General features: G+C 38.4%; 1 protein-coding gene across 3 annotated transcripts in view; it reads left to right on the top strand.

Annotated features, from left to right (window-relative positions):
• Positions 1-26,786, top strand: part of tex10 (testis expressed 10) — a 73,608-nt gene that overhangs the window by 535 nt on the left and 46,287 nt on the right. For 2 of the 3 annotated variants that reach the window (XM_059972505.1, XM_059972503.1), the window contains exons 2-5: positions 4,501-4,611; positions 6,147-6,338; positions 15,216-15,931; positions 22,967-23,201. In XM_059972505.1, the coding sequence (XP_059828488.1) occupies positions 6,159-6,338; positions 15,216-15,931; positions 22,967-23,201 (1,131 nt within the window). In that variant the 5' untranslated portion in view covers positions 4,501-4,611; positions 6,147-6,158. Of the gene's footprint in view, positions 49-4,500; positions 4,612-6,146; positions 6,339-15,215; positions 15,932-22,966; positions 23,202-26,786 lie in introns of all 3 variants that reach the window. The other variant, XM_059972504.1, reaches the window with a different exon arrangement.

The following is a 26,786-nucleotide window of genomic DNA, read 5'->3' as shown; positions in this document are numbered from 1 at the left end:
CGAGGGAAGATTTACTTTGGGTGCAAGGCCAGTTTGAAGGATAGAAAAGTAAGTCTGGGGTTGTGGGGCTGGGTGATGGGAGGTGGAGTCATGAGTCACTCCAGGATAAAGGGGACAGAACGCAAGAAAATTCGAAGGAAAATCAGAGATATGTTGCCCAGCATTTATTTATTAGATGGTGGCTGGTTGTCCACTTAAGGACATTTTCTGACATTATACCTATTTCTTTTGATTACTTAATGTCTGGAAATACAGTACTGTGTAAAAGTCTTGGGCATCTATATAAAGACTTAGTCTAGGGGTGCTTAAGACTTTTGCACAATACTGTATATTGATGTCTGTTTGAATGACCCCAATGTCTACATCTCCACTATCATCTGGACAAGAAAATGTCCTATTACTTAGTCTGAAATCATTCCCCCTAGACTCTTCAGTCAGGTGTAGTAAGAAGATTCAACTTTCCATGCGTAGCCTGTCAAGCTCTTGAAAAAATTTGCAAATTTCCATGAGAGCTTGTCTTCTAAACTCCAGAGAAAAAACTCACAGTCCACTCAATTCTTATATGGCATACCCATCTTCATTGGAATAAATTAATCTTTACTGCATTCTTATTATAATTGCACTTTTTGATGAGACATAGTGATACAGAATACTCTAGTTGTCTGGTTAATAAAACTTCATTTCTCCTGTATTCAAATTCTCTTGTAATAAAGACTAGTTTAGCACATGCCTCCTAATTATCTGCTGCCTTGCATTTTGTTTTTCAGCAATTTGAGCACCCTGGAACATCAACATTACCTAATGTATTGCTGTTTAGTATGTATGTATAACAAAGTAGATAATCTTGTACAGAACAAAAATGCTGGAGAAACCCAGCAGGTTGGGCAGCATCTATGGGGAAGGATAAAGAGTAGATGTTTTGGGCTGAGGCCTTCAATTGGGATTGGAAATGAAGGTGGAAGAATCCAGAATCAGAAAATGGGGGAAGGGAGAAGGAGTGTAAACTTGAAGGTGAGAGGCGAAGCCAGGAGAGTAGTTGGGTGGGGGGGGGGGGGGGTTAAGGATGAAAGAACAGGTTCTAGAAATACGAAATTAAAGTGTTACAAATACACAGTAGGCAAGGCAGCATTTGAAGAGTGCATCTGATGTATGTTGTGCATGTATTCCCACCTCTAACGCAAATAGTACAGGAATAAGCCCTTCAGTGCAGGGTGTCTGTACCAACGAAGAAGACTGATCCCATCTGCCTGCACGGTGTCTGTATCCTTCCATTCCCTGCCTGTTCATGTGATCTCTGTTAGTCATCCTAGTTGTCTAGATATGCAAGCCTGGGCAGTACGATATGGAGAGAAGCTGTTGCCCTCCATCTCTCCATGCAGCTGACGAACCCAGAGGATTGTCAGAGCCCAAAATATTTTGCAACAGCAGCATCGCAGGAGTTGCCAATCAGCATTGAACTCAATGTAAGACTGCCATAGGGACTGCTGCTCTGGATTTTTCCCTTGGGGTTTACTGCCGAGGCCTTTCCCATGTGGTTTAGCTGTAAGGCAGCAGAGGTTTAAGATCAGAGTTTTCCTTCTAGATGAGCTGCCAGCCACAGCTGACAAGCCCCATCTGTCCGAAGCGACTAGTTGTAAGATGTCAGTCACGTATCTTTCCCCCTTCTGTCAGTAGAAACAGTTCCGGTGGGCTTAGTAGCTAAGCCACACCTGAAGGCCCTGAGCTGGACTTGTTTATCAGAAGCTGTTTGAGATATATGACATTGGGGGCATTTAATAGGTAGTGGGGGCTTGATCTCATTACCACCACTGGCTGTAACAACCTTGCTGAGTAAGTGCCTCTTGAATGTTGTGTGTGCTTCCATCATCTCCCTGGCAATGTGTTCCAGGTACTTATTACTCTCTATGTAAAAGAAAAACCCATTAATTCATAAATCTTATAAACTTTCCTCTTCTTACTTCAAAGATATCCCTCTAGTATTTGACATTTTCATTCTATCTATTTTCACCCTATCTATGCCTTTCATAATTTTATATACAGGTGTTCCCCACCTCCCCACAAAGATAGGGTGTTCCTATGAAACCTTTCTTAAGCCAAAATGGCGTAAAGTGAAGAACCATTAATTTATATGGGAAAATTTTTCGTAAAAGCGAAAATCCTCTTTGTAATGTGAAAACAGGTTAATAATATAGGTCTTTTGTAAAAGCGAAGTGGCGTTAAGTGAATATTTATAAAGCGGGGGACACCTGTACCATCGGATCTCCCCTCAACCTCTGAAAGTCCAGAGACTGTCCAACCACTTCTTATTACTAATACTCTGGAATACAGGTAACATCCTGGCAGATCTCTTCTGCATCTTTTTTGAAAGAACGCAAAACTCCAAATGGGTCATAGCCAAAGTTTAATAGAGAAGCAGCATGACTTCCTGACTTCTATACTAAATGCCCAGATGACAAAGGCAAATGTGTAATATGCCTTTATCACTCTGTATACTTATGTTGCCACTTTCAGGGAGCTATATTTGCTCCTAAAAGATCCTTCTGTACATTAATGTTCCTGCATTACTGCATATTGTCCTGTTATGTTTGATCACCAACAGTTTAATACTTCACACTAAGTAACTGATCTTTAACCTGCTGAATCTTTTGGCCACTTTCCTCACTGATGATTTCCAGACTACTACTGTCCTCTGGGTTAGTAATAATCCCTCTGATTATTTTAAATCCATGTCTGATTTAAAGGCAACTAATGTAATACCATACTGTTGCCCTCGTGCACCTCATTTACTTCTTCCCCTCCTCCCACCCCCACTTCTGTAACAAAAAAAAAGCCTTAGTTGAGCCTATCTTTCCTCATTGCCAAAGTTTCTAGTGCTAGCCAACATTTTCATAAATCTCAGCATAGTTTCCAGAGGCTGCTCTTCTTAAGAAAGATCTTCATGTGCACCATGCCTTGATCAAAACAACATTCAGAAGATCTTAGAAGAATTGTACAGATGCATGAAGCTGGAAAAGACTACAAAAGCATTTCTGAAGACCTGAGTGTTCATCAGTCCACAGTAAGAGAAATTGTCTACAAATAGAGAAAACTGAGTACTGTTGCCAGTCTCCCTAGGAGTGGGTCACACCAAGAGCACAACATGCAACGCTGGAGGAGGTGAAAAAGAACCCAAGGGTAACAGCAAAAGACCTGCAGAAATCTCCAGAACGTGCTAAAGTCTCTGTTCATGTGTCTACTGTAAGAAAACTACTGAACAAGAACAGTGTTCATGGAAAGACATGACAGAGGAAACCACTGCTGCATGTGTCAAGTTTGCGAAAGACACCTGGATATTCTATGACGGTTCTGGGACAATGTTGAACTTTTTGGCAGAAATGCACTATGCTATGTTTGGAGGAAAAAAACTGCACAGCTGTGAAGCATGTTGGAAGGAGCATCATGGTTCGGGGCTGCTTTGCTATATCAGGACCTGAACAGCTTGTAATCGTGGAGGGAACAACGAATTCAAAGTTCTATCAAAACATTTTACAGGAGAATATCAAGGTAGAGGTTGTCACCTGAAGCTTAATAGAAGTTAGATTATGCAACAAGATAATAATCAGAAATACAAGAGAAAATCAACAACAGAATGGTTTTGAAAGAAGAAAATTCATGGCCGAGTCAAAAGTCCTGAAGCAAGCAATTCATACAGGGAACCCCATCAACATCCCAGAGTTGAAGCAGTTTTCTCCAAGCTGATGTGCAGGACATCAACATTTACCAGAAGGTTGAAGTTATTGCGCTTCAAGGGGGTCGCACCAGTTACTGAAAGCAAAGGTTCACATTCTTTTCCCAACAAATACATGTAATATTGGCAACGCAGACAAAATGTTGGAGGAACTCAGCAGGCCAGGCAGCAACTATGGAAAAAAGTAGATGGACGTTTTGGGCAGGGTCTCAGCCTGAAACGTTGACTGTTTTTTCCATAGATGCTGCCTGGCCTGCTGAGTTCCTCCAGCATTTTGTGGGTGTTGCTTGGATTTCCTGCATCTGCAGTTTCTCTCTTGTTTGTGACACGTAATATTGGATCATTTTTCTCAATAAATAAATGAACAAGTACAATGTTTTTTGTGTTATTTCATTTATCTACTTTTAGTACTTGTGTAAAGATCAGATCACATTTTAGGTCATATTTATGCAGAAATAGAGAAAATTCTGCAGGGTTCACAAACTTTCTAGTATCACTGTATCTTATTGCCCTAAACTGAATGCTTGTTGGATATTCAGAGTCATTGTTATTATTGTTCATTCATTGTTATCGTAATATCATTTTGAATACTTGTTCATTATTATAATCCCTGTCTCTTTTCACATGTCCAGTTTTCAAACGAGGTTATTACATTGTATTTAATCCCATGACCAACTTTAGTTAAACAATCCATGAAGAGATAGGCAGAGTTGTCCTAGGCTGATAAGGATTTTGTTTGACTGTATTTCCAGTATTTTCTATCTTTATTTCAGATTTACAACACCTGGAGTCAAGAAATAAATAATTGAACAGAACTTACTGGAATATCTATCATCGTAGTGTGCTCTTTGGCTACCAGTTCAAAAGATTAAAGATTCATACAGGTTTGTCAATTAAGACGTTTCTTTTCCATATTCTTGCTAGTTCTACTTAATCTATCTACTTGTAGTTATTGGATAACCAGCAATTTTTACTAATGGCTAATACCTAATATAAGAGGGCATAATTTTTAAGATGATTGGAGGAAAATATAGGGGGATGTCAGGTATGTTTTTTACTAAGAGAGTGGTAGGTCTGTGGTATGTGCTGCCCTGAGTGGTGGTAGAGGTAGATACATTAGAGATATTTAAGGGACTCTAGTTAGGTATGTGAATTTTAAAAAAAATGGAGGGTTGTGTGGGAGGGAAAGGTTAGATTAGCCTTGGAGAAGGCTAAAAGATTGGTACAACATCATGGGTCGAAGGGCCTGTACTGTGCTGTACTGCTCTATTAATGGATCAAACATTTAAAGATGCCTAGTATTTAGTACATATTGCTAGACTAGAGATTCTAAATGGGACCTACTCTGTAAATTTGTGTTTTTCATACTACTCTTAAATGGCTCCATGTTGTGACATTTTCCAGTCATATGTAGTGCTTCCTGGAGGGACTGCTTTGAAAAGTTATAGCAATGATGATCAGTTTCTTGCTTCCTTTCATTTACATCTTTCTATATGCAATCCTTATCATCCTTGACACTTGATAATCTTTCATGTCATTACTTTCTTTGATCCTTGTTTGGCATTTTTTTCCTCCATCACTGATGCAACTAGTTTTCTTCAGATGATAATCGTTTTTTCCTGTTGTAAATAGTGTCTAAAGTTTACTATCTTATTTTCATTTATAATAATCCATTTTAAAGGGGCTTTTATTGGTTCTTACCAGTTTCTATTAATGTCGTTAAAAATTGTTTTTTTACGTGTTTCCTGTTAACTTTTTTCTGTTGTCTGTTTCTTTCATGCACTATGATGTGCACTTGGGTATTTGGCCTTCTGTAAGTACCTAAGTTCTGCGTAGTCCATTGCTGCTTTGGCTATCAGTGAGCTTTCTTTTTTTTCCCCTGAAGCTGGAGCTCTTTCCATTGACTTAGAAGCAGGTTTGTATTGTAATAACAACTGTATTCAAGTCTGCTACTTTTTGATTTAATGTAAAATAAATTTACTCACTTTATGGTAGGCTGACTCTGTATTCATGCCTGGAAGTTAGCATTATCCGTATCCAGAACTTGCTGTTTCCTGGTTTGTCCTTCTCAAACTCAACATGAAATACACTATTAGGTAAATGTACAAGCACCATAAAATATAATCGGGCTCAGCAGATGTTTTAGTGCCATGTATCTTGAAAATTTTCTATTTGCCAATTCTGATTCTCTTTTATTTTCAATTGATTGTGTTTCTTTTTTAAGTAATCTTGATTTTATTTGCTCCATGTGTGTATATTAAAACTTTGAGTACTTTCTTTAAAAGTGGCCATAAAAATGTATGCATGTGTCTCAAAGTGACTCTGGCTACCTTATATTTGATTTAAAAAAAAACCCTGAATTATATTCTATATCTGGTGTTTATTTTGAGTTGTTAAAAATACACATTCTTTAATGCAGGATAGAAGCAAGATGACTAAGAAACGAAAGCGGCAGGATGACTTTCAAAAGGTTAAGTTAAAAGTTGGCAAAAGAAAACCAAAAGCAGATAACGCAACTGACACCAGCTTCAAGACACGTGCCATCCATGTTCCAGAACAATTGAAGAGTGTTTCATCATTGCCAACAAATAACCGCAATCTTAACATAAAGGTATACATTGTTCTCTTTTAGTTTGCTGTGTTTAACAGCCTAAAGTAGAGTAACTTTCTGTATTTATTCCTTTATGAATGGTTTTTCTTTCTTTTTTGAAGGTAATTTGTCTTGTCTTGATCACTTACATGTTGCCAAGAAGGAGTGTGTGCAGTCAGACAAATGCTTTGTATTGAGCATGTACTTGTGTTTAAATCCAGTTCTTAACTGATGCTTGATAATGTGCATCTCTCTGTCACCCACCTGGGAATACCTGGTCAGCTGTTGTGCTCTATTTGTTTCCTTGATTAATACTAATTATATTAGTACATTCTTTAATTGTCATGGTAAATATATGAATTCAATTTTTCTGATTAATGATCATAGAAATTCAGTGGATTTGAAAAAGATAAGCCAAAATTGTTTGAAGGAAGGTAGGAGCTACTTATATAGCTTCCAGAAATAATTAATTAATAATTTTTTCCTTTACAAATTAGAAGTATGTCATTCAGCTCATCAGATCTATGTCAGGTCTCACAGCATTTCCAAATCACCATTTATTTTCCTTAAACTACACTCATGCCCATTATTAATCCCCCATTATTCAGATGGGCTAAAATTCAGTACTGTGCAGAAGTTTTAGGCACCCTAGATTTTTTATAATATAAATTTTGTTTTAGATTTTTTTTATTAGTTTTTTTATACATTTTACAAATTAAAAAAACCCAAATCACAATGAGGAACATTAATACAGTGCAAAATTAAGCATACAATGACAATATGATACAAAGAAAGAGAATTAAAAAAAAAACACCTAAATTGAAGACAAGTAAACTTAGTATCCTCTCCAAGCCCCACAACACAAAAAAAAACTCCAGACCAACCACAACACAATATAGAGAATATAAATCAGGACAATCAAACTGCCAGACTGTGAATATACTTAGCAACAGAGGATAATAATGCCTACTACCAGAGAGAAAAAAAAGGGAGCTGAAAGCAAGGGACCGAAAGGAAAAAAAACCCAGTCAAGAGGAAGGTTATGAAAGTACTCGATAAAAGGGTCCCCAGACCTTATGGAACTTCAGGTCCGAATTAAGAACTGAATAATGAATTTTTTCGAGGTCCAAGCAGGCCATAATGTAATTAAGCCATTGAGCATGAGTGGGCGGGGTAACATCTCTCCATCTAAGGAGGATCAAGCGTCTAGCCAGGAGAGAGGCAAAGGATAATATTCGGCATTTGGTCGGACTCAGACGTAAATCTGTCTCGCCCCAGAAACCGAACAAAGCAATTAAGGGGTTTGGTTCTAGGTGCTGATTCAGAATATATGATAACGTAGTGAAGACATCTTTCCAAAATTTCTCCAAGCTAGGACAGAACCAGTACATATGAATGAGAGAGGCCTCGACCCTCTTGCATTTATCACAGAGCAGACTAATGTCAGGGTAGAATCGAGATAGTTTAGATTTAGACATATGGGCTCTATGAACAATCTTAAACTGTAAAAGGCAATGGCAAGCACAAAGAGAGGTTGAGTTAACCAATTTGAGAATTGAGTCCCAGCTCTCATCAGATAAGGAGGTATTTAAATCCTGCTCCCATGCCATTTTAATTTTATCCACAGGGGCCCATCGTAAGGCTGCTAATTTATCTCGAATAATTGATATTAAACCTTTACCTAGTGGATTAATGGAAAGAAATAAGTCCATAGCATTTTTCGCAGGCATTTCAGGGAAGTTAGGAATTAAAGGAGCAATAAAGTGTCTAATTTGGAGATATCTAAAAAAATGAGCATTGGGCAGATTGAACTTAACAGAGAGCTGCTGAAAAGAAGCGAAGTGATTATCAATGAAAAGATTTTCAAAATGTCTAATGCCCTTCCTATACCAAACATGGAATGCTGAATCGTACGTAGTAGGTTAAAAAAAGGTGATTATGTACGACAGGGCTGGAAACGGAAAAACCATGGAAACCATAGCATTTCCTAAACTGAGCCCATATACGCAAAGTGTGTCTAACAAGAGGATTAGCTATTAATCTGGACAGACTACTAGGGAGTGCAGAGCCAAGAAGTGCAGAGATAGATAATTCTTTAGTGGAGCTCAACTTCATTGCCACCCAATTAGGGCACTCGGGTTGGCCATGGAAGAAAGACCAAAAGGTAGCACAACGTATATTAGCTGCCCAATAATATAAACGAAAGTTAGGTAAGGCCATGCCCCCCTCTTTTTTAGATTTTTGGAGATGGATTTTATTAATTCTAGAGCGCTTATTCTTCCACAGATGTGACAAAATAATAGAGTATAAGGAATCAAAAAAAGATTTAGGAATAAAAATTGGGATAGATTGAAATAAGTATAAAAATTTGGGGAGAACATACATTTTAACAACATTAATACAACCTACCAAAGACATAGATAGAGGTGACCATTGTACCAGACTCTGTTTTATAGTATATGAAAAATTGACAAAGTTTTCACGAAAGAGATCTTTAAACTTAACATGTTCCAACATAAGTAAATTGATTATGGACTACTTTAAAAGGGAGATCACGAAATGTTAATTCTTGTGCTTCTTTATTAATTGGGAAAAGTTCACTCTTATGTAAATTAAGTTTATAGCCAGAGAACTGGCTAAACTGGTCAAGAAGTGAAAACATTGGAGGTAAGGATGTAGACGGATTTGAGAGAAAGAGTAATCAGCATAAAGAGAAACTTTATGCTCAACACCCCCTCTCCAGATCCCAGTCAATTCAGGACAATTTCGAAATGCTATCGCCAAAGGTTCTTTAGCCAAATCAAAGAGAAAAGGACTTAAGGGGCATCCCTGACGGGTGCCACGTTTGAGATTAAATACCTGGGATTTCTGAAAATTATTTAGAACAGAAGCAGTAGGACACAGGTACAGCAATTTGATCCAAGAGATGAAACTTTGACTGAGGTCAAATTTTTCTAAGACTGCAAAAAGGTAGTTCCACTCTATACGATCAAATGCTTTCTCTGCATCGAGGGAAATAACACATTCAGGAATCCCAGTTGGAGGTGAGTATAAGATATTAAATAAACACCGAATGTAAAAAAAAAAGGGAGATAGTTTTTAATAAAACCTGATTGGTCATCAGAGATAATGGAGGGAATAACGGTTTCTAATCTATGAGCCAAAACTTTAGCCAAGATCTTTACATCAACATTGAGCAAAGAAATCGGCCTATACGAGGAACACTCTGTTGGGTCTTTGCCCTTTTTTAATAGAAGAATAATAGATGCCTCATTGAAAGAGGGTGGCAATTTGCCATAATTAAACAAGTCAGATAATACTGAAAATAACTGAGGAGAAAGAAGTGAAGAGAATGATTTATAAAATTCTACAGGGAACCCATCAGGTCCAGGAGATTTCCCTGAGGACAGTGCAGAAATTACAAAAGATATTACTTCTGATGATATAGGCGCATTAAGTTTGGCTTTAAAATCAGATGAAAGTGAAGGAATATTCAGATTCTTTAAAAATTGATCAGCAGAGATATTGTCGTTCAAAGATTCAGAGGAATAAAGCCGAGAATAAAAATTCTTAAATGCGTCATTAATTTCCAAATGATCCGATGTAAAGTCTCCATTCTCCTTCCGGATCTTTGTAATATGTTGTTTGGCTTTGGAACGCCTCAGCTGATTGGCAAGAAATTTACCAGGTTTATCCCCATGAATGTAAAAGCGACTCTTGCTTTCGAGAAGTTGGCGTTCGACAGGTTGAGTAGACAGAAGATTAAATTTAGTTTGGAGTTCAACACGCTTCTTGTATAGTTCAGGGTTCTTAGTTTGAGCATATAGCTGATCCAATTCTTTAATCTGGTTAATGAGGTCTAATCGATCTGCACAGGATCTTCTGTTGAGGTTTGCTGTGTAAGAGATTATTTGACCCCTCAGATATGCTTTCATGGCATCCCAGACAATCTGGGATGACACTTCAGGTGATGTATTAGTGTTAAAATAAAGGATTATCTGATCCTTAATAAATTTTAAAAAATCATCATCTGATAATAAAGTTGAATCAAACCGCCAGTGTTTATTCCTCTGAGGGAGACCAGGAAAGTTCAGAGAGAGAGTAATTGGGGCATGGCCAGAAATCAGTATACTTTGATAGTCACAAGAGTAGGCAAATGGAATAAGTTGGTTATCGAGTAAGAAATAGTCAATTTTAGTGAAGATATGGTGAACATGTGAAAAAAAAGAATAATCTCTTTCAGTAGGATGAAGGAAACTCCATATATCAGAGATACCAGAATTAGAGAGAAACGATTGGATAGCTAAGGCAGATTTAGTGGGTGATCTGGTAACAGAGGACGATCGATCCAGATTAGGATCTAACCAATAGTTGAAGTCACCACTCAGTATAAGAGTGTATGAGTTTAAGTCTGGTAGTGAGAAAAAAAAACGTTCAAAAAAGTTAACATCATCAAAGTTGGGGGCATACAGGTTTGCTAGTACAACTTTAGCGTTATATAGTTTACCAGAAACAATAATAAAACGGCCATTTATATCAGATATTTTATTATGGAGTTCAAAAGGAATATTTGAGTTAATAAGGATGGAGACCCCCCCCCCCTAGCTTTAGCGGCAAAGGATGAATGAAAATGCTGACCCGCCCACTTTGACAGAAGCCGGGAGTTATCAAAACAGCGAATATGAGTTTCTTGAAGGAAAGCAATGTCAGCTTTGAGTTGTTTAATATGTGAGAATACCTTCCTCCTTTTAACAGGGTGATTCAATCCCTTTACATTCCAGCTCACGAATTTAAGTGCACTAGCCATTATCAATTACTAATGCATAAAAGGCAGCAGGCATATAAAAAGTCAAGCAATACAATAGCAGTCTGGGAGCAGAAATGTAAACATAGATTCGTGAAATCAAAACGTAAACATGTCCTGAGCAATAAAGAAAAACAATAAATACAGTGAGTGATGTTGGAACTAGAAAACCCACCCCATCCACACAACCCAAAGCTAGACGGCTACCAAAAAAAGCAGCTAGCTCTACCAAAAAAATTAACCCAAATATAACTTCCAGATCTGTGTCATTAACAGCAGTTCCGTATAAATACTATAGCAAATAGTAACTAGTTTATGCACTAGAAAACATAACTACAAATTGGAACATCTTCTGCAGAAATATAAAACTTAATACAGAGAAAATCGGAAGAAAACCCAAAACTAACCTACCCGCGAAAAATTATGGAAGAATAAAGTAAGAGACGGGGAAAAAAAAGGGAGGAAGGGGAAAATTATAGATTCAAGAAGAGTACTTATCAACCATTTACAGAGAGGAAAAAAAATCAAAGATTAAAAAAAAGGTGAAAAAAATAATAAAAATAAAAAAAAATAAAAAATAATCAGCAGTTAAACTGTAAACCAACAAACTGGGAGGCCTTCAATAAAGACTTCAAACCTCCAAAACAAGTTAGAGTCAATTGTAGAACTCTATAGATAAAGTTATACAAGAATAAAATAAATTACACAAGTACTATTTAAACGTCCATAGGGAAACATTAAGCACAGAATGTCTATTTAAAAAAGACACACCAAATCCAGGGAGAGATTGTCAATAGCCCTTAGAGTTTCAATAAATAATGTCTGAGTGATTCAAGTAAAGTCTGAGTCCAGGAAAAGTAATTTTACTACGAGAAGTACTTATCCACCATTTTAGGAGGTCCGATCGGGTTCCGAAGATGGCTGGATAGCCGGAAGACTTGCAACAAATGCCTCAGCCTCCTTCACTGACTTAAACCACTTATATTTTCCAGTATTAAGCGTGATTCGTAAATCGGCAGGAGTGCAAAGAGAGGGTTTAAAACCACGATCAAAAAGCATTTTCATTAAGCCTTTAAACTGAGCGCACATCTTGAAGATCTGGGGTGCAAAATCTTCCACAAAGCAAATGATTGTATTTTGGAAAGTAAAAGTACCTCTGCGACGTGCCTCCGTAATCAGACGGTGTTTTACCTGGTATTGATGAAAGCACAAAATTACCGGTTGCGGGCGGGAGCCCAGAATTCCGGGGGGAACGTAGACCCTGTGTGCCCTTTCGAGCTCAGGCGGGTTCAGAAGCAAATCTTTCCCGAATATCTCACAGAGAAACTCGGCGAAAAACTTCACGGTTGATCCCTGTTCGGTGGCCTCTGGCAACCCAAGAATTTGAAGGTTACAACGTCTGCTGCGATTTTCGAGATCCACCATTTTGGAAAGGAGTTTGTTACATTTCCCCTCTAGGCTGGAACAGAGAGTCTGCAAGTATCAAACACGACTTTCTAAATCTTCAGAAGTTGAATCGATGCAAGATAAGTGTTCAGCATGTTCGTCCACTCTATCGTTGATCCGATCCAGTTTGGCTTCCAGCTGTTTGAAAGCGGTTCTAAATTCCTTTAAAGTATCATCTCGTGTTGTTCCAGCGCAGCGAGGGTCTCAGCCGACAGAGCCAGAACTTCCTTTCTCCCGGATTTAGAACTCTTGCTAGACATTGTAAGGTAGATGTGTTCACAGGCAAATAAAAGAAACCAAATAAAGTTCCTAACTAAGGTTAAAAAAATGGAGACATTTAGTGCAAAGATAGCGAAAATAACGGAACAGAAGTTCGGAGCAGCTAAGCAATCGCCATCTTACCGGAAGTCCAGATGTTTGTTTTTTGTCTTCTGCATCACTGTGTCAGTACAGAAGAGCAAATTTTAGATTTCCAAAATTCATTTTCTAAAAAATTAAATGAAATTAGAGTGTTTTTTTGTGTTTTGTTGAAGAAAGTAACGTATTAATAAAAATAATAAAAACTTGATCACTTTGTAGGTATATAGCCCAGTGCGTGATTAAACAAACAGATAACCAACAGGATGCTAATGATCAATGATATAATGAATTGACTGAATTAAACTGATTAACTGAAACACAGCAGGTGCAGAAGGAATCAAACTGGGTGAAGGACAACCAAAATAAAAGGTAAGGGTGTGGTAGATATGACAGTTTAACCTTCAAATCATCAATTCTTACCCCATGGCAAGGGTGAGCATAGCAACAAGTCACAAGGTGGTCATCCTGCATCAGCTAGGTCTCTCCCAAGCAGAAATTTGCAGCAGACTGGGGTTTCAAGATGTGCTGTCCAAGCTCTTCTGGAGAAGCACAAAGAAATGGGCAAAGTTGAGGACCAGAAACCTACTGGTTGGCCACAGAAACTGAGTGCAGCAGACGAGATACATCACACTGATGTGCCTTCTAAATCAGAAGTTTCTGAGAGTTCACTGACTCTCCTTTGTCTATCCTACATATTATTTCCTCAAAGAATTCCAACAGATTTGTCAAAAAAGATTTCTCTTCAAGGAAACAATGAAAACTTTGGCCTATTTTACCTTGTGCCATCAAGTACCCTGAAATCTTATCCTTAATAATGAACTCTAACCAAAAGTTTCCTGTGATGCCACCTGAAACTTTTGTCCATGGTTTGGATCAAAGATTGATTTAAAAGAAGAACACACATTTGCATCAGATATTATCAACAAAGCAGTCAAGGTAGACTTCATGGATTACTATTGCATTTGTGCTCTTTTTGAGTGTTGTTGCATTGCAAAGCTGAAGAGAATTGTGGTTGTAGGCTTGTTTTTAAAATGTAACATTTTATATATATTGAATATATCAAAAATATCTTCTGAGGCCCGTATATCAGTCATTAAAATGAACATCTTAACCCGCATTAATTTTATTAGCTCAATGATTCCACTTGCGCCTCCAGCAGGATATTGGCGTTATTGCCAATGTTGTCAGATTTAAAGGACCATCCCATTTTAAGTTGTATACAGAGTGCTCCAAGACAGATAGTCTGATATGTGTATGATAAATTAAACTCCCAGAAATATATGCCCACATCAGGAATGAAAGCCTAGGATAGGGACATATCTGAATTGGAACAAGACTTAGACTGGGATGCGATTTAGGATAATGCTGCCGGTGCTTCGAAAAATCCAAATCATCGGTATATACACTTGAAATTTTGTCATAGAGCATATCTAACACTGAGAATTAGACATCAAATGGGACTGGTTCCTGGCCCATATTGCTTATTTTGCCCCCCACTGCTTTTTTATACATGTATGGGAATGTCCAGGGGTTTTTGGTTTGTGGGGGAAGGTTATCAGTACTCTTACAGTACTAACGGGGCTAATGGACCCTGCTGTACATCTTCTAAATGATGACTCCCACCTTTCCCATACGGAAAAAACATGCAAAGTCTGGCTGGTAGGCCTGACTGCAGCTAAGAAGATTGTAGTCCAGCATTGGAAACCTCCTCATGATATTTCATGTACTCACTGGCTTTGGAGCTTTTCGGACATTTCTTACCTGGAATTATCATCAGCAAGAGTAAATGATGCATCTTAATGTGGACAAATTTGATATCTAACTTAAAAGATCTTCTGTTAAAATAGGAATGTATGTATGTACTACTATGTATGCATTACTATTCAGTTGGTTGGTTGGGGGATGGCTGGGTTAAACAGTCAAAATGTAATCGGTGACTGGTTGTATTGAATGTAATTTGTTGGTGTTGCAATAAAAATTAATGATAAAAAAATAACTTCTGAGTATTTAAACAGAATGCAGAGTTAATAGTTAACAATCTCAGGCTTTCCATTGATCAGGATCAACCATGGAGGTTTTGTCCTAGTTGTCTACGCAAGCGAGTATTGCAAGCAAAGGCATTTAGAAATCTGAAGATTAGAAATGTGTATTCTACTCTATATTGCAATATAGAGCCTCGTGTCACGAAGTTTCATTTTCCTCAGAGAGGTTAAGAAGCATTTGAGTGAAGTTTTAATTTACTGTGATATAAGTATACTAACAATAACCTAACCTTTCTTTCTCAATAGGATCTGTTGACGCAGTTACACCACTATAATTCCGGAATTAAACAGAGTGCCCTTATTGGCCTCAAAGATCTTGTGTCCCAGCATCCCTCAATGATTGCATCTTATCTCTCGAACATTCTCAGTGATTTGGCAGCCTTATTCACAGACAAAGACTCCGCAGTCAGATCAGCGGCTACCCAGCTTTTACATTTTCTTGCTCCGAAAATTTCCGGTGACCAGATGGCTCCTTTTTTCCCTTTGGTTAGTGCACACCTCTCCAGTGCAATGACTCACATTCTTGAAGGGATACAGGAAGATGCCTTGAAGATATTAGATATTTTATTAGAACATTATCCCGAGCTTCTTACAGACTGTTGCAGCACTCTACTGAAGAATTTTTTGGAACTCATTTCACATCAGAGATTGTCAAAGGAATTGAAATCTGGGGGGAAAATGCATTCTTGGATGCTGTCTGTCAACCCTAACCGCCGGATTACTTCTCAGCTTTGGAGGCTTAATGTACTGAGTAGGTTGAGAAAATTTATGGAAGCAGTTGTTGAGGGTTCAAACCAGTCAGTGGAAAGTGAAGCTACTTTTGAGAGTGACATCAGGACTGGGTCTGAGCATGTGACCACATTGCAAGTCAATTGGGAGAACTATGCAGCTGGACAGCAACATATACAATTGTATGAACACTCTGGATCCCAGCCTACGACGGTGATTCCATTTCGGCTAAGGTGAGACATCTGGGCATGCTTACTGCTTTTCGGTTCTTGGTTCAAGATATTTTGAATATCTCTTCCCCTCCCTCTCTCTTATTAAGAAGTGTTACACAAATGCATTTTAATTTAAAAGGCATGGAAGGAATGCTTACAAATATCAGTTTTTTTTAAATTTAAATTTACTTTGTAGTCATATATACTAGTACATCTACAACTTGCCTGATTAAAGAATATTGTCATCCTCTGAATGTGTTTGGATCCTAGTACTCCATAAATCAATCTAAACTGTATCTAGACTTATCTGCATTCCGTGAAATTTACTTTATCTCATTAGTATATCTTAAAATATTTATCTGTGTTTCATAATAATTGTTAAGAGTTGGGATAAAATGTCATTTCTTCACTCTCCTTTCCCACCAGCTCCTTGACAAATGTGAGAAAATTGTGATCCTAGGAGGAAGTTAAAATTCTTAATAGCTTGAAATACAACTCAGTTCCATTAAGGAAGTCTTATTTAAGGGCATCAGAGAGTAAGGTGTACAAATGTCCCATCTTGATGAGCAGAAAGATTTCACTGGCGTGTTTTAAAAACTGCCTTGCAGAACTGGAATCTGACTTTAAATTTAACAGTTGCTGGCTGAGTTTGTTAGGGTTTGGTGAAAGTCTTGTTATTTCTTATTATGTAGCTGGAGTACTTTATGTTGAAGATATTATCTTTATCAATTAAGAAAATCTAAATTGCTGTTTTTAATTTTTGATTCTAGCATCTTCCCCCTTCCTTTCCGGTCCTGATGAAGCGTCTTGGCCTGAATCATTGACTGTTATTCAGCTTCATAGATGCTGCCTGACTTGCTGTCCAGCTTTTTCTGCGTGTTGCAGTTTTTAAATTTCATTTAGTATTTAAATACCACCCTTTTTACATCCACAGAGCATATTTCTTCATTTTGCATGCCCTTTATTACAGATACTAAATCAATGTTTTATCAAACGCCTAGTGATTTTCAGGCTCCTACCTCTGTTCTGGCAACATGATCAGCTTTTAACTGGCTAGGAATTACTGACAGTTTCACAAGGAGCAAGATTAATTGGAATTTAAGCATGCCATTGATATTGTTATATTTGTGTTATTATGTTCCTTCTCAGATCTTGTGTATTTTGCTCAATACTTTCCTCACCAGTGAAAAAAGAACTCTGAAGGGTTTGTGCAAGAAAATGCAAGGACAAATCAAACTAAGTTTGGGCTGATGGGGATAGGCTGGTAGTAGAATAATAAAATCATAAAGAGAGAGTAATAAAACACTTAAAAGAAATATATGCAGCGGCATTGTTCTTAGTGATTAAGTAATTTAATGGCAAGAAAGTAATGTGTGGAATGAGTGGTGCCGTTCACAGTTGGGACAGTTCATCTTCTACCTGCTTGGAAATGGTCACATTTTGTTTTTTCAGTCATATCCAGAAATAACCTCAAGAAAATTTTAGTCCTAGAGATTTTGAGGGACCTTTTCTTTCAGACTAAGGTACCTTTCCTGCAAGTTATGTTCCATTGTTTATATACTGGACATACAAATTATGTTCTTCAGAAAGAAAACAATTGAAATTACCTTTTAAAGAGCAAAGCCCTTTTGTACGTTAGCTTCTACTTTCCCTGTAAGTTCTTATTTTCAGTGTAATACATTTGATGTTGACATGACTGGTAGGAAAAAACACTGCCTTAAGTTTAAAAATTCTGGTTTGGTTAGTCTTTATGTCTTCATTTGTTCCATTTGTAGACCTTCATCATGACCATAAGTTGTATCATTTCACCTGCAGCATTAGCTAGCACTCCATGTGGGAGGTTGGAATTATTTGTAATATCAATTCAGCAATTCCACAATCAATATTTTCCTCACTGGAGAGCTTAGTAATAAGAAAGAGAAGATCTGTAGTTTAGCTGTGAGAAGACTAACGTATTAGTATAGCAAATTATTCATAACTTTGTAATTCTGAACCAGAAATAGTACCAACTGGTACAGCAAGATCACCTTAAACTCCCACCACACTGTAATTATTTTACAGATATCCCAAAGGTATGTGCAGTTATTTTTATCACTTGTATTTTCTTAATTTATTACTTTATTTCATGCCTGAATTTGTTGTTTAAAGGTTTTTAGTAGAACTAGTAGAGTTCTTCTAGTTATTGTCCACGGTTAAAAGGATTTTACAATTCTTATTTCCAGTCCATTTTTAGTATTGACATTTATTATAGATTAATTTTAGCCCCAAGAAAAGCAACAATTTCTATTGAACAGCCCTTTGTCATCGTACTGAAGATCGAAGAGTACAAATGATAAAAAAATGGAAGTGGGATTGTTCCAAATGGGGTTTATTCCTTTAATATTTAAAATAACTTCAACCCCTTAATCAAAGATTTGAACTATTTTGAAGTTTAAGAAGGAAGGGCAAATTGACCACAGTTGCAGCTGGTATTTTTGTGTGGTCTATTAATTTGTGATGAAGTGAGACCTCACTGCCTTGGATCTAAGCAATTTTTGATGTTGGTCTTTCTGAATTACAGTTGTACAAAAAAGGGTGCAGATGATTTCCTTATGTATCATTCTAGTGTATTGTAATGAGCATTGGCGTTTCACAAAGCATGAAATGCTGATTTGCCATTTAATTAAAAGGAGCCACATTTCTAACATTTATTCTGCTTTGGTGAACTTTTCTTTAAACTTTCGCACTACAAATTGTCCCCTGGTTCTAGCAGAGTTCCACTCTTGTGAACTTTATTGAACAGCTGTGGCAAGAACATCTTGGGTGTGTAGAGGAATTTGGAATGAGGAGAGAAAGATCCCGTTGTGGGAAATAATGAGTTAGAAAGGACAAAGAAGGAGATTAAAGTAAACTAAACAGCTAGGATCCAAGTTAAAAAGACATACAAAGGTGATAATCTCTGGATTGCTGTTTGAACCATGTGCAATTTGGCACAGGTTGATAAGAGATTTGAATGTATGGTTTAAGGAACATAAGAGACGTGGGTTTCAATTAATTGGCAATGACGTCAGTACTGAAGGAAGAGGGAAATGTTCCATTAATAAGGACTTCACTTGAATTGTGCTGGGATCATTGTCCTTTTGAGTTAAATAACTACGTCTGTATATAATAACAATAGTGTAGGGGGAAGATGTGGTCATGTACTGATCTTTTATAAAGTTAAAGAGATAGAACAAAAGAGCAAGCTGGATTATCAACAACTTGAATCTGTCAGGAAAGGAAAACGCAAGAGAATTGCTTCTTTTATGGTAGAAAAATAATACAAAGACACTTTATCTGAACGCTTGAAGCATTTATAGCAAAATAGGGAAATTTATTGCACAAAGTGAAATAAATGGGTGTAACCTGCTAACTATTACAGCAGTGTAATTGGGAAGTAATCAAGATTGAGAATGAAATACAAATGTTTGTATTTCCGGATATTTACATTTTCGAAGAAAAAGGCCAAATGGAGAAATAGGTAGCTATACCCGATTTTGAAGAAATGGATAACAACAGTAAAGAGGGAAGAACTTTTGCTCAGAAAATCAAGCATAATTAGTTTTGGAGGTACTAAGCATTAGCAAGGGCAAATAAAAATATCATTGGGTGTTTCATATAAACCCGCAAACAGTAAAGATGTAGTATAAATCAAGAAATTAGATATGGACGTGTCACAGAGGATTTTAATCTGTGGAAGACAGATAAACTAAATCAGCACTAATATTGTGGAGGGCAAACTAATTGTGCATATAAATATAGTTTACCCAATAAGTATGTGGCAACCCACATTTAATAGTGGAGGAACTCAGCAGGCCAGGCAGCATCTATGGAGAAGAGTAAGCAGTTGATGTTTCAGTCTGAGACCCTTCATCTGGACCTCATTAGGTGTGTGACTTTTCAATAGATGCTGCCTTTCCTGCTGAGTTCCTCCAGCATTTTGTGTGTGTTCCTTTGATTTCCAGTATCTGCAGATTTTTTCATCTAAGTACGTTGACAGCGCAGGCTATTTTAGATCTATTATTGTGTCATGAACAACAAGTTAATTAGGAATATGGTAGTTAACAGGTTTTTATGACTGGAACATGAAAGAATTTAAAGGTAGAAATGACAATAAAAGTAAGTTGTGGTAGTACAAGGGAAAATAGAAGCAGAATGCAAAATGAATTGTTGCAGGTACAAGATTTGTTTACTTGTGGGCAAACAGTAAATCACAAAAGAATCAATGAAAGACTGCACCCAACAGGACGGGCAAACAACCAATCTACAAAAGACAACAAACTCCGCAAATACAAAAGAAAAAAAAAATCTGGAGAATAGGAGATGAAGAGGCCTTGAACGCAAGACCACAGGTTGTGGGAATATTTCAGAGATAGGGTGAGTGAAGTTATCCCCTCTGCTTTAAGAGCCTGATGGTAAAGGAGTCATGAGTCCTGAGGCTTCTGTAACTTCTTCCTGATGGCAGCTATCTCCTACCTCCTTTACCATAGCATTGGAGAGGGATAGGAACAGACAAGTTAGGAAAGCGTTTAATTGGAGTAATATGAGGCTATCAGACAGGAAGTTGGAAGCATAAATTGGGAACAGATGTTCTCAGGGAAGTGTACAGAAGAAATGTGGCAAATGTTCAGGGGATATTTGCGTGGAGTTCTGCATAGGTACGCTCCAGTGAGACAGGGAAAAGGTACAGGAACCATGGTGTACAAAGGCTGTTGTAAATCTAGTCAAGAAGAAAAGAAAAGCTTTTGAAAAGTTCAGAAAGCTAGGTAATGATAGATTATCTAGAAGATTAAAAGGCTAGCAGGAAGGCTTAAGAAAAAAATGAGGAGAACCAGAAGGGTTCATGAGAAGGCGTTGGTAGTCAGGATTAAGGAAAAACCCAAGGCATTCTATAAATATGTGAAGATCAAGAGAAGAAGACATGAGAGAATAGGACCAAACAAGTGCGACATTGGAAAAGTGTGTATGGAATGGGAGGACATAGCAGAGGTACTTAATGAGTACTTTGCTTCAGTATACACTATGGAAAAGGATCTTGGTGATTGTAGGGATGACTTGCAGTGGACTGAAAAGCTTGAGCATGTAGATATTAAGAAAGAGGATGTGCAGGAGCGTTTGGAAGGCATCAAGTTGGATAAGTCACCAGGACTGGACGAGACATACTCTAGGCTACTGTGGGAGGCAGGGGAGGAGATTACTGAACCTCTAGTGATGATCTTTGCATCATCAATGGGGACGGGAGAGGTTCCAGAGGATTGGAGGGTTGTGGTTTTTGTTCCATTATTCAAGAAAGGGGGTAGAGATAGGCCAGGAAATTATAAACCAGTGAGTCTTACTTAAGTGCTTGGTAAGTTGATGGAGGACATCCTGAGAGGCAGGATTTATGAACATTTGGAGAGGTATAATATGATTAGGAATAGTCAGCATGGCTTTGTCAAGGACAGGTTGTGCCTTACAAGCCTGATTGAATTTTTTGAGGATGTGACTAAACACATTGATGAAGAAAGAGCAGTAGATGTAGTGTATATGGATTTCAGCAAGGCATTTGATAAGGTACCCCATGCAAGGCTTATTGAGAAAGTAAGGAGGCATGGGATCCAAACAGACATTGCTTTGTGGATCCAGAACTGGCTTGCCCACAGAAGGCAAAGAGTGATTGTAGACGGGTCATACTCTGCATGAAGGTTGGTGACCAGTGGAGTGCCTCATGGATCTGTTCTGGGACCCTGGCTCTTTGTGATTTTTATAAATGATCTGTATAAGGAAGTGGAGGGATGGGTTAGTAAGTTTGCTGATGACACAAAGATTGGAGGTGTTGTGGATAGTGTAGAGGCTGTCAGAGGTTAGAGCGGGACATTGATAGATGCAAAATTGGGCAGATGGAGTTCAACCCAGATAAGTGTGAGGTGGTTCATTTTGGTAGGTCATATATGATTGTAGCATATAGTATTAATGGTAAGACTCTTGGCAGTGTGGAGGATCAGGGGGATCTTGGGGTCTGAAGGACACTCAAAGCTGCTGCACAGTTGACTTTGTGGTAAAGAAAGCATATGGTGCATTGGCCTTAATCAATCGTGGGAATTCTGGTGGCCTCACTGTAGGAAGGATGTGGAAACCATAGAAAGGGTGCAGAGGAGATTTACAAGGTTGTTGCCTGGATTGGGGAGCATGCCTTATGAGCATAGGTTGAGTGAACTCGGCCTTTTCTCCTTGGAGTGACGGAGGATGAGAGGTGACCTGATAGAAGTGTATAAGATGATGAGAGGCATTGATTGTGTGGATAGTCAGAGGCTTTTTCCCAGGGCTGAAATGGCTAGCACAAGAGGGCACGATTTTAAGGTGCTTGGAAGTAGGTACAGAGGAGATATCAGGGGTAAGTTTTTTATGCAGAGTGTGTTGAGTGCCTGGAATGGGCTGTTGGCAGCAGTGGTGGAGGCAGAAACAATTGGTTTTTTAAGAGACTCCTGGATAGGTACATGGAACTTCGAAAAATAGAGGGCTATGGATAACCCTGGGTAATTCCTAAGGTAAGGACATGTTCGGCACAGCTTTGTGGGCCGAAGGGCCTATATTGTGCTGTAGGTTTTCTGTGTTTCTATGTTTCAAATTCAAACCCACTTCTCCCACACCCAGCTTTGAGCAACTCTGGTCTTATTTACCCTGTGGCAATTTCCATGTGACTCAGTTAATAAACCAGAGATTATTACCTTTTTGGTCCTGCATTTTAATTTAGCTCCTAGCTGCTCAAATACCCTCAGCATAACCTCCTTACTTGTTCTTCCTACATAGTTGATACCCACATGGACCAGAAAAGCCAGATCTTTGGATTCAAAACTGTGATCAGTAATTTTCTTGATATGTAGGAAAAGAAGGGACATTGTGAATTAGTGCATGAAAGTAGCACAGTGGTTAAAGAAAATCTGTCATGATTGTACTGAATAGTGGGAGTGGCAATAAGTTATCAATTGGCCTCGGACAATGTTTTTATATTCTGCTGAGGATGAGCATCCATTCTTTTTTTTCCCCCCATTACACTAGACCTTCCCATGATGCTGACGAAGGTTTGTCTTCAGTGGAGAATCTGAAAAGCTTCATTCAAATCCTAGTACCACTTCTATTGGAATGTTGGGTGGAAGCTTCTCCTGCTCAACTTGCTGGCCCTTCACCAGGTAGTCTACTTGAACTGGAAGCCATGCAGCTTAAACTGCAGGTCCTTAGCATCATCCAGCTGTTATGGAAGTTAATAAAGCACCAAGATGAGACTGAGAAACTGGTAAGGAGGAATATTCAAGTTAATTATTGAATGAAATTATGCCTCAATGAATTTTTTTTTCTGATAGGGTAGGGCCACTGGGTTAACAAAAACTTAACTTGTGCCCTACCCCATCATTGACTTTCCCTGTTGTTCTTTGCCTTTTCCTCTTTCTCTGCATTTAAAAATTCATTTATAATTTTTCTTTCTTCCCATTGTCATGTTGCCTTATCTCGGCTTCTTTTTTGACAGATGCTGATTAACTTACTCAGTGTATTCTTCTTTTCTTTCAGATTTCTAGCATTCAAGTAATTTGCTGTTTTCCTTATTCTGGAAATCCCTTTCCAAATTCCTTTGCAGATTGACTTCCTCCTTCTACTTAAAGAACACTATGTCCATACTTTTAGCTTTCTTTGTTACAAGTACTCTTTATGGGCTAATCATGATACAATAAGTTGTGTAAAATGAAAGCATCTCATACTTTGATTAAGGAGATTTTGCATTTGGAAATAGAATGTTGCAATCTCTGATGTTTTCAGCATATTACTTTATATTCAAAAATAGAGACTATATACAAAAAGAACACTTAACTGTGTTTGGGTCAGCCATGCAGATTACAATTCTGGCTCTGATTTTATTTCCTAATTCAAGATCATCCAGTCCTGTCTGTTTCTAACATGATAGTTTTCCCTCTTTGTTTTAAAAGCATTAGCATTTGAAAGGGCTTTTCTTCATAGATTTCTGCTCATAATTAGAGCACTAGGATTTTCAGTGTGAACAGTTTGAAATACATTTGCATTTTTGAGAATCTCGGTTTAAATTTTATTTGTAGCTTCTTGAGGCTTTATGATTAGTTTATACCCCACCAATTTTTTGTTCAAGAAAGGTAACAGAGATAACCCTGGAGATTATAGACCAATGATTATAGACCGTCAGTGGTGGGCAAACTACTGGAGAGGATTCGTACAGACAGGATTTACTGGCATTTGGAGAACCATAGTCTGATTAGAGATAGTCAGCATGACTTTGTTAGGGGCATGACATGCCTCACGTGCCTGATTGAATATTTTGAGGAAGTGACAAAACCAGTTGCTGAAGATTCAGCAGTGGATGTGGAGTATATGGAATTTAGTAAGGTGTTCAAAAGGTTCCATGGTGGACTCATTCAGAAAGTCGAGAGGGATTGGATCCAGGGAAACATGGCTGAATGGATTGCCCACAATAGGAAGATGGTAGTAGCAGAAGGAACATATTCTGCCTGGAGGTAGTTGACCAGTGCTGTTCCACAGGGGCTCTTGCTTTTGTGATTTTTGTAAAGACTTGGATGATGAAATGGAACGATGGGTTAGTATGTTTGCAAATGTCATGAAGGTTGGTGGTGTTGTGGATAGTATAGAAGGCTTTCGAGGATTATAACAAGACATTGATATGATGCAGAGATGGGCTGAGAAGTAGTAGATGGAGTTCAATCAGGAAAGTGTGAAGTAATCCACTTTGGATGGTTGAATTTGAAGGGTTAATGGCATGATTCTTAGTAGTGTGGAGGAACAGGGATCTTGATAGCTAGGTTCATAGATCCCTCAAAGTTGCCGCACGTTGATTACATGGTTAAGGTTTTTGTAGTGTTGGGGGATTGAATTCAAAAGTTGTAAGGCAATGTTGCAGTTCTATAAAACTCTGGTTGTACCACACCTGGAACACACAAAATGCAGGAGGAACTCAACAGGTTAGGCAGCATCAATGGAAATTAATAAACAGTCGACGTTTCAGGACAAGACAAATGTTCGACCTAATTTGTAATAACCAGTGTGCACAAAAATCTTGTGCTTTGGAATTTTTTTGTCCAGTGACAACAACATGTGCATACTGAATAATTTCTTCAATGAAATCAGTATAAATAAACTAGTTCTAAAATCTGCAGACAAATCAGGCAATCTCCATGTTAACATCATCTGTGACAGAAACCGGAAAAGGAAATGTGATTGTGTATGATCATGAAATATACTTAACATGCTAATGAGGTAGAGGGTGCAGTTTAAATTCCTTTGTGCACCAATAGCAAAAGATGTGTTTTCAAGGGAGCATTGTCCGAGACCCTTCATCAAGACTGGAAAGGAAGGGGGAAGATAACAGAATAAGAAGGTGGACAGAAGAGAAGAAGGATAAGCTAGAAGGAGATAGTTGAAGCCAGGTGGATGGGGGAGAGGAGAGTGGATGATAGGAGAAAAGGAAGGAAGAGGGGCACCAGAGGAAGGTGATGGACAAGTGAGAAGTGTTAAGAGGACAGAGTGGGGAAATGAAGAAGAGGGAGGGGAAAATAACCAGAAGCTGGAGAGATTGATATTCATGCCACTAGGTTGGAGGTGATCTAGACAGAATATGATGTGTTGCTCTTCTAGCCTGAGAGTGGCCTCATCGTGCGGAAGAGGACACCGTGGACGGAATGGGCAGGTGTACTGTTTCAGGGATAAATACCAGGAGGGAGATTAGTGGGGAGTGACAACTAGGCAAGCAAATCACAGAGGGGGCTATCCGGGTGGAAAATGCAGAGTGGGGTGAGGTAAAGATGTGTTTGATGGTAGGGTCAGTTGAAAATGGCGTAAGTTGTGGGGAATGGTGTGTTGGATGCAGAGGCTCATAGAGTGGTAGGTGAGGACAAGAGGAACTCTATCCCTGTTAAGACGGTGGGGTGAGGGGGGTTGAAGATGGTGTGAGTGTGGATGTCTGGCAGCATCAATTGTGGAGGACGGGAAACCCTGCTCTTTGAAGGAGAAGGACTTCTCTGTTGTGGAATGGAAAGCCTCATCCTGGGAACAGGAAGACTAAGGAATGGAGAAAAAGGAATTTTTACAAGAGACAGGGTGGGAAGAGGTTAAGTTAAGATGGCCATTGGAATTAGTGGGCTTATAAAAATTATCAGTAGGCAGTTTGTCTCCAGTGAAGGAGACAGATAGATCAAGAAAAGGGAGACAGGTATTTATTTATATTCAATCACAAACAGGAGAAAATCTGCAGATGCTGGAAATCCAAGCAACACACACAAAGTACTTTGGCAGGCCTGGAGACGAGTCTTGGCCCGAAATGTCGACTGTACTTTTTTCCATAGATGCTGTTCCTCCAGCATTTTGTGTGTGTTGCTTTATTCATATTAGTAGTCCCTTTGGGATATTGTGTTAATTTCTGGTTGCTTCATTATAGGAATGATGTCAAAGCTTTAGGTCAGGTGCAGAGGATATTTATTTTCAGTTAGAGATATAGTGCGGAATAGGCTCCTCCGGACCTTCGAGCTGCACTGCCCAGTTACCCACCAATTTAACCCTCACCTATTAATGGGACAATTTACAGTTAACTGAATAACATATGTCTTTGGACAGTGGGAGGAAACCAGAGCACCCGGAGGAAATCCATGTGAAGTTAGGAAGCAACGTACAGACTTACAGAAAACACCGGAATTGAACTCCAAGCTTCAGTACCCCAAGCTTCAAGATCAGAGAGCATGTCAGAATCAGAATCAAGTTAAATATCACTGGCATATGTCATGAAATTTGTTAGGTAGTGTTCCTGAAACTTTGAGTGTGTGTCTTATGAGGATAGGTTGAGTGAGCT

Source organism: Hypanus sabinus, chromosome 6, assembly GCF_030144855.1.
Source record: "Hypanus sabinus isolate sHypSab1 chromosome 6, sHypSab1.hap1, whole genome shotgun sequence".
Taxonomy (NCBI): Eukaryota; Metazoa; Chordata; class Chondrichthyes; order Myliobatiformes; family Dasyatidae; genus Hypanus; species Hypanus sabinus.
Note: the sequence above shows the minus strand (reverse complement) of the source record. Positions and strands in the feature narration are given on the sequence as shown.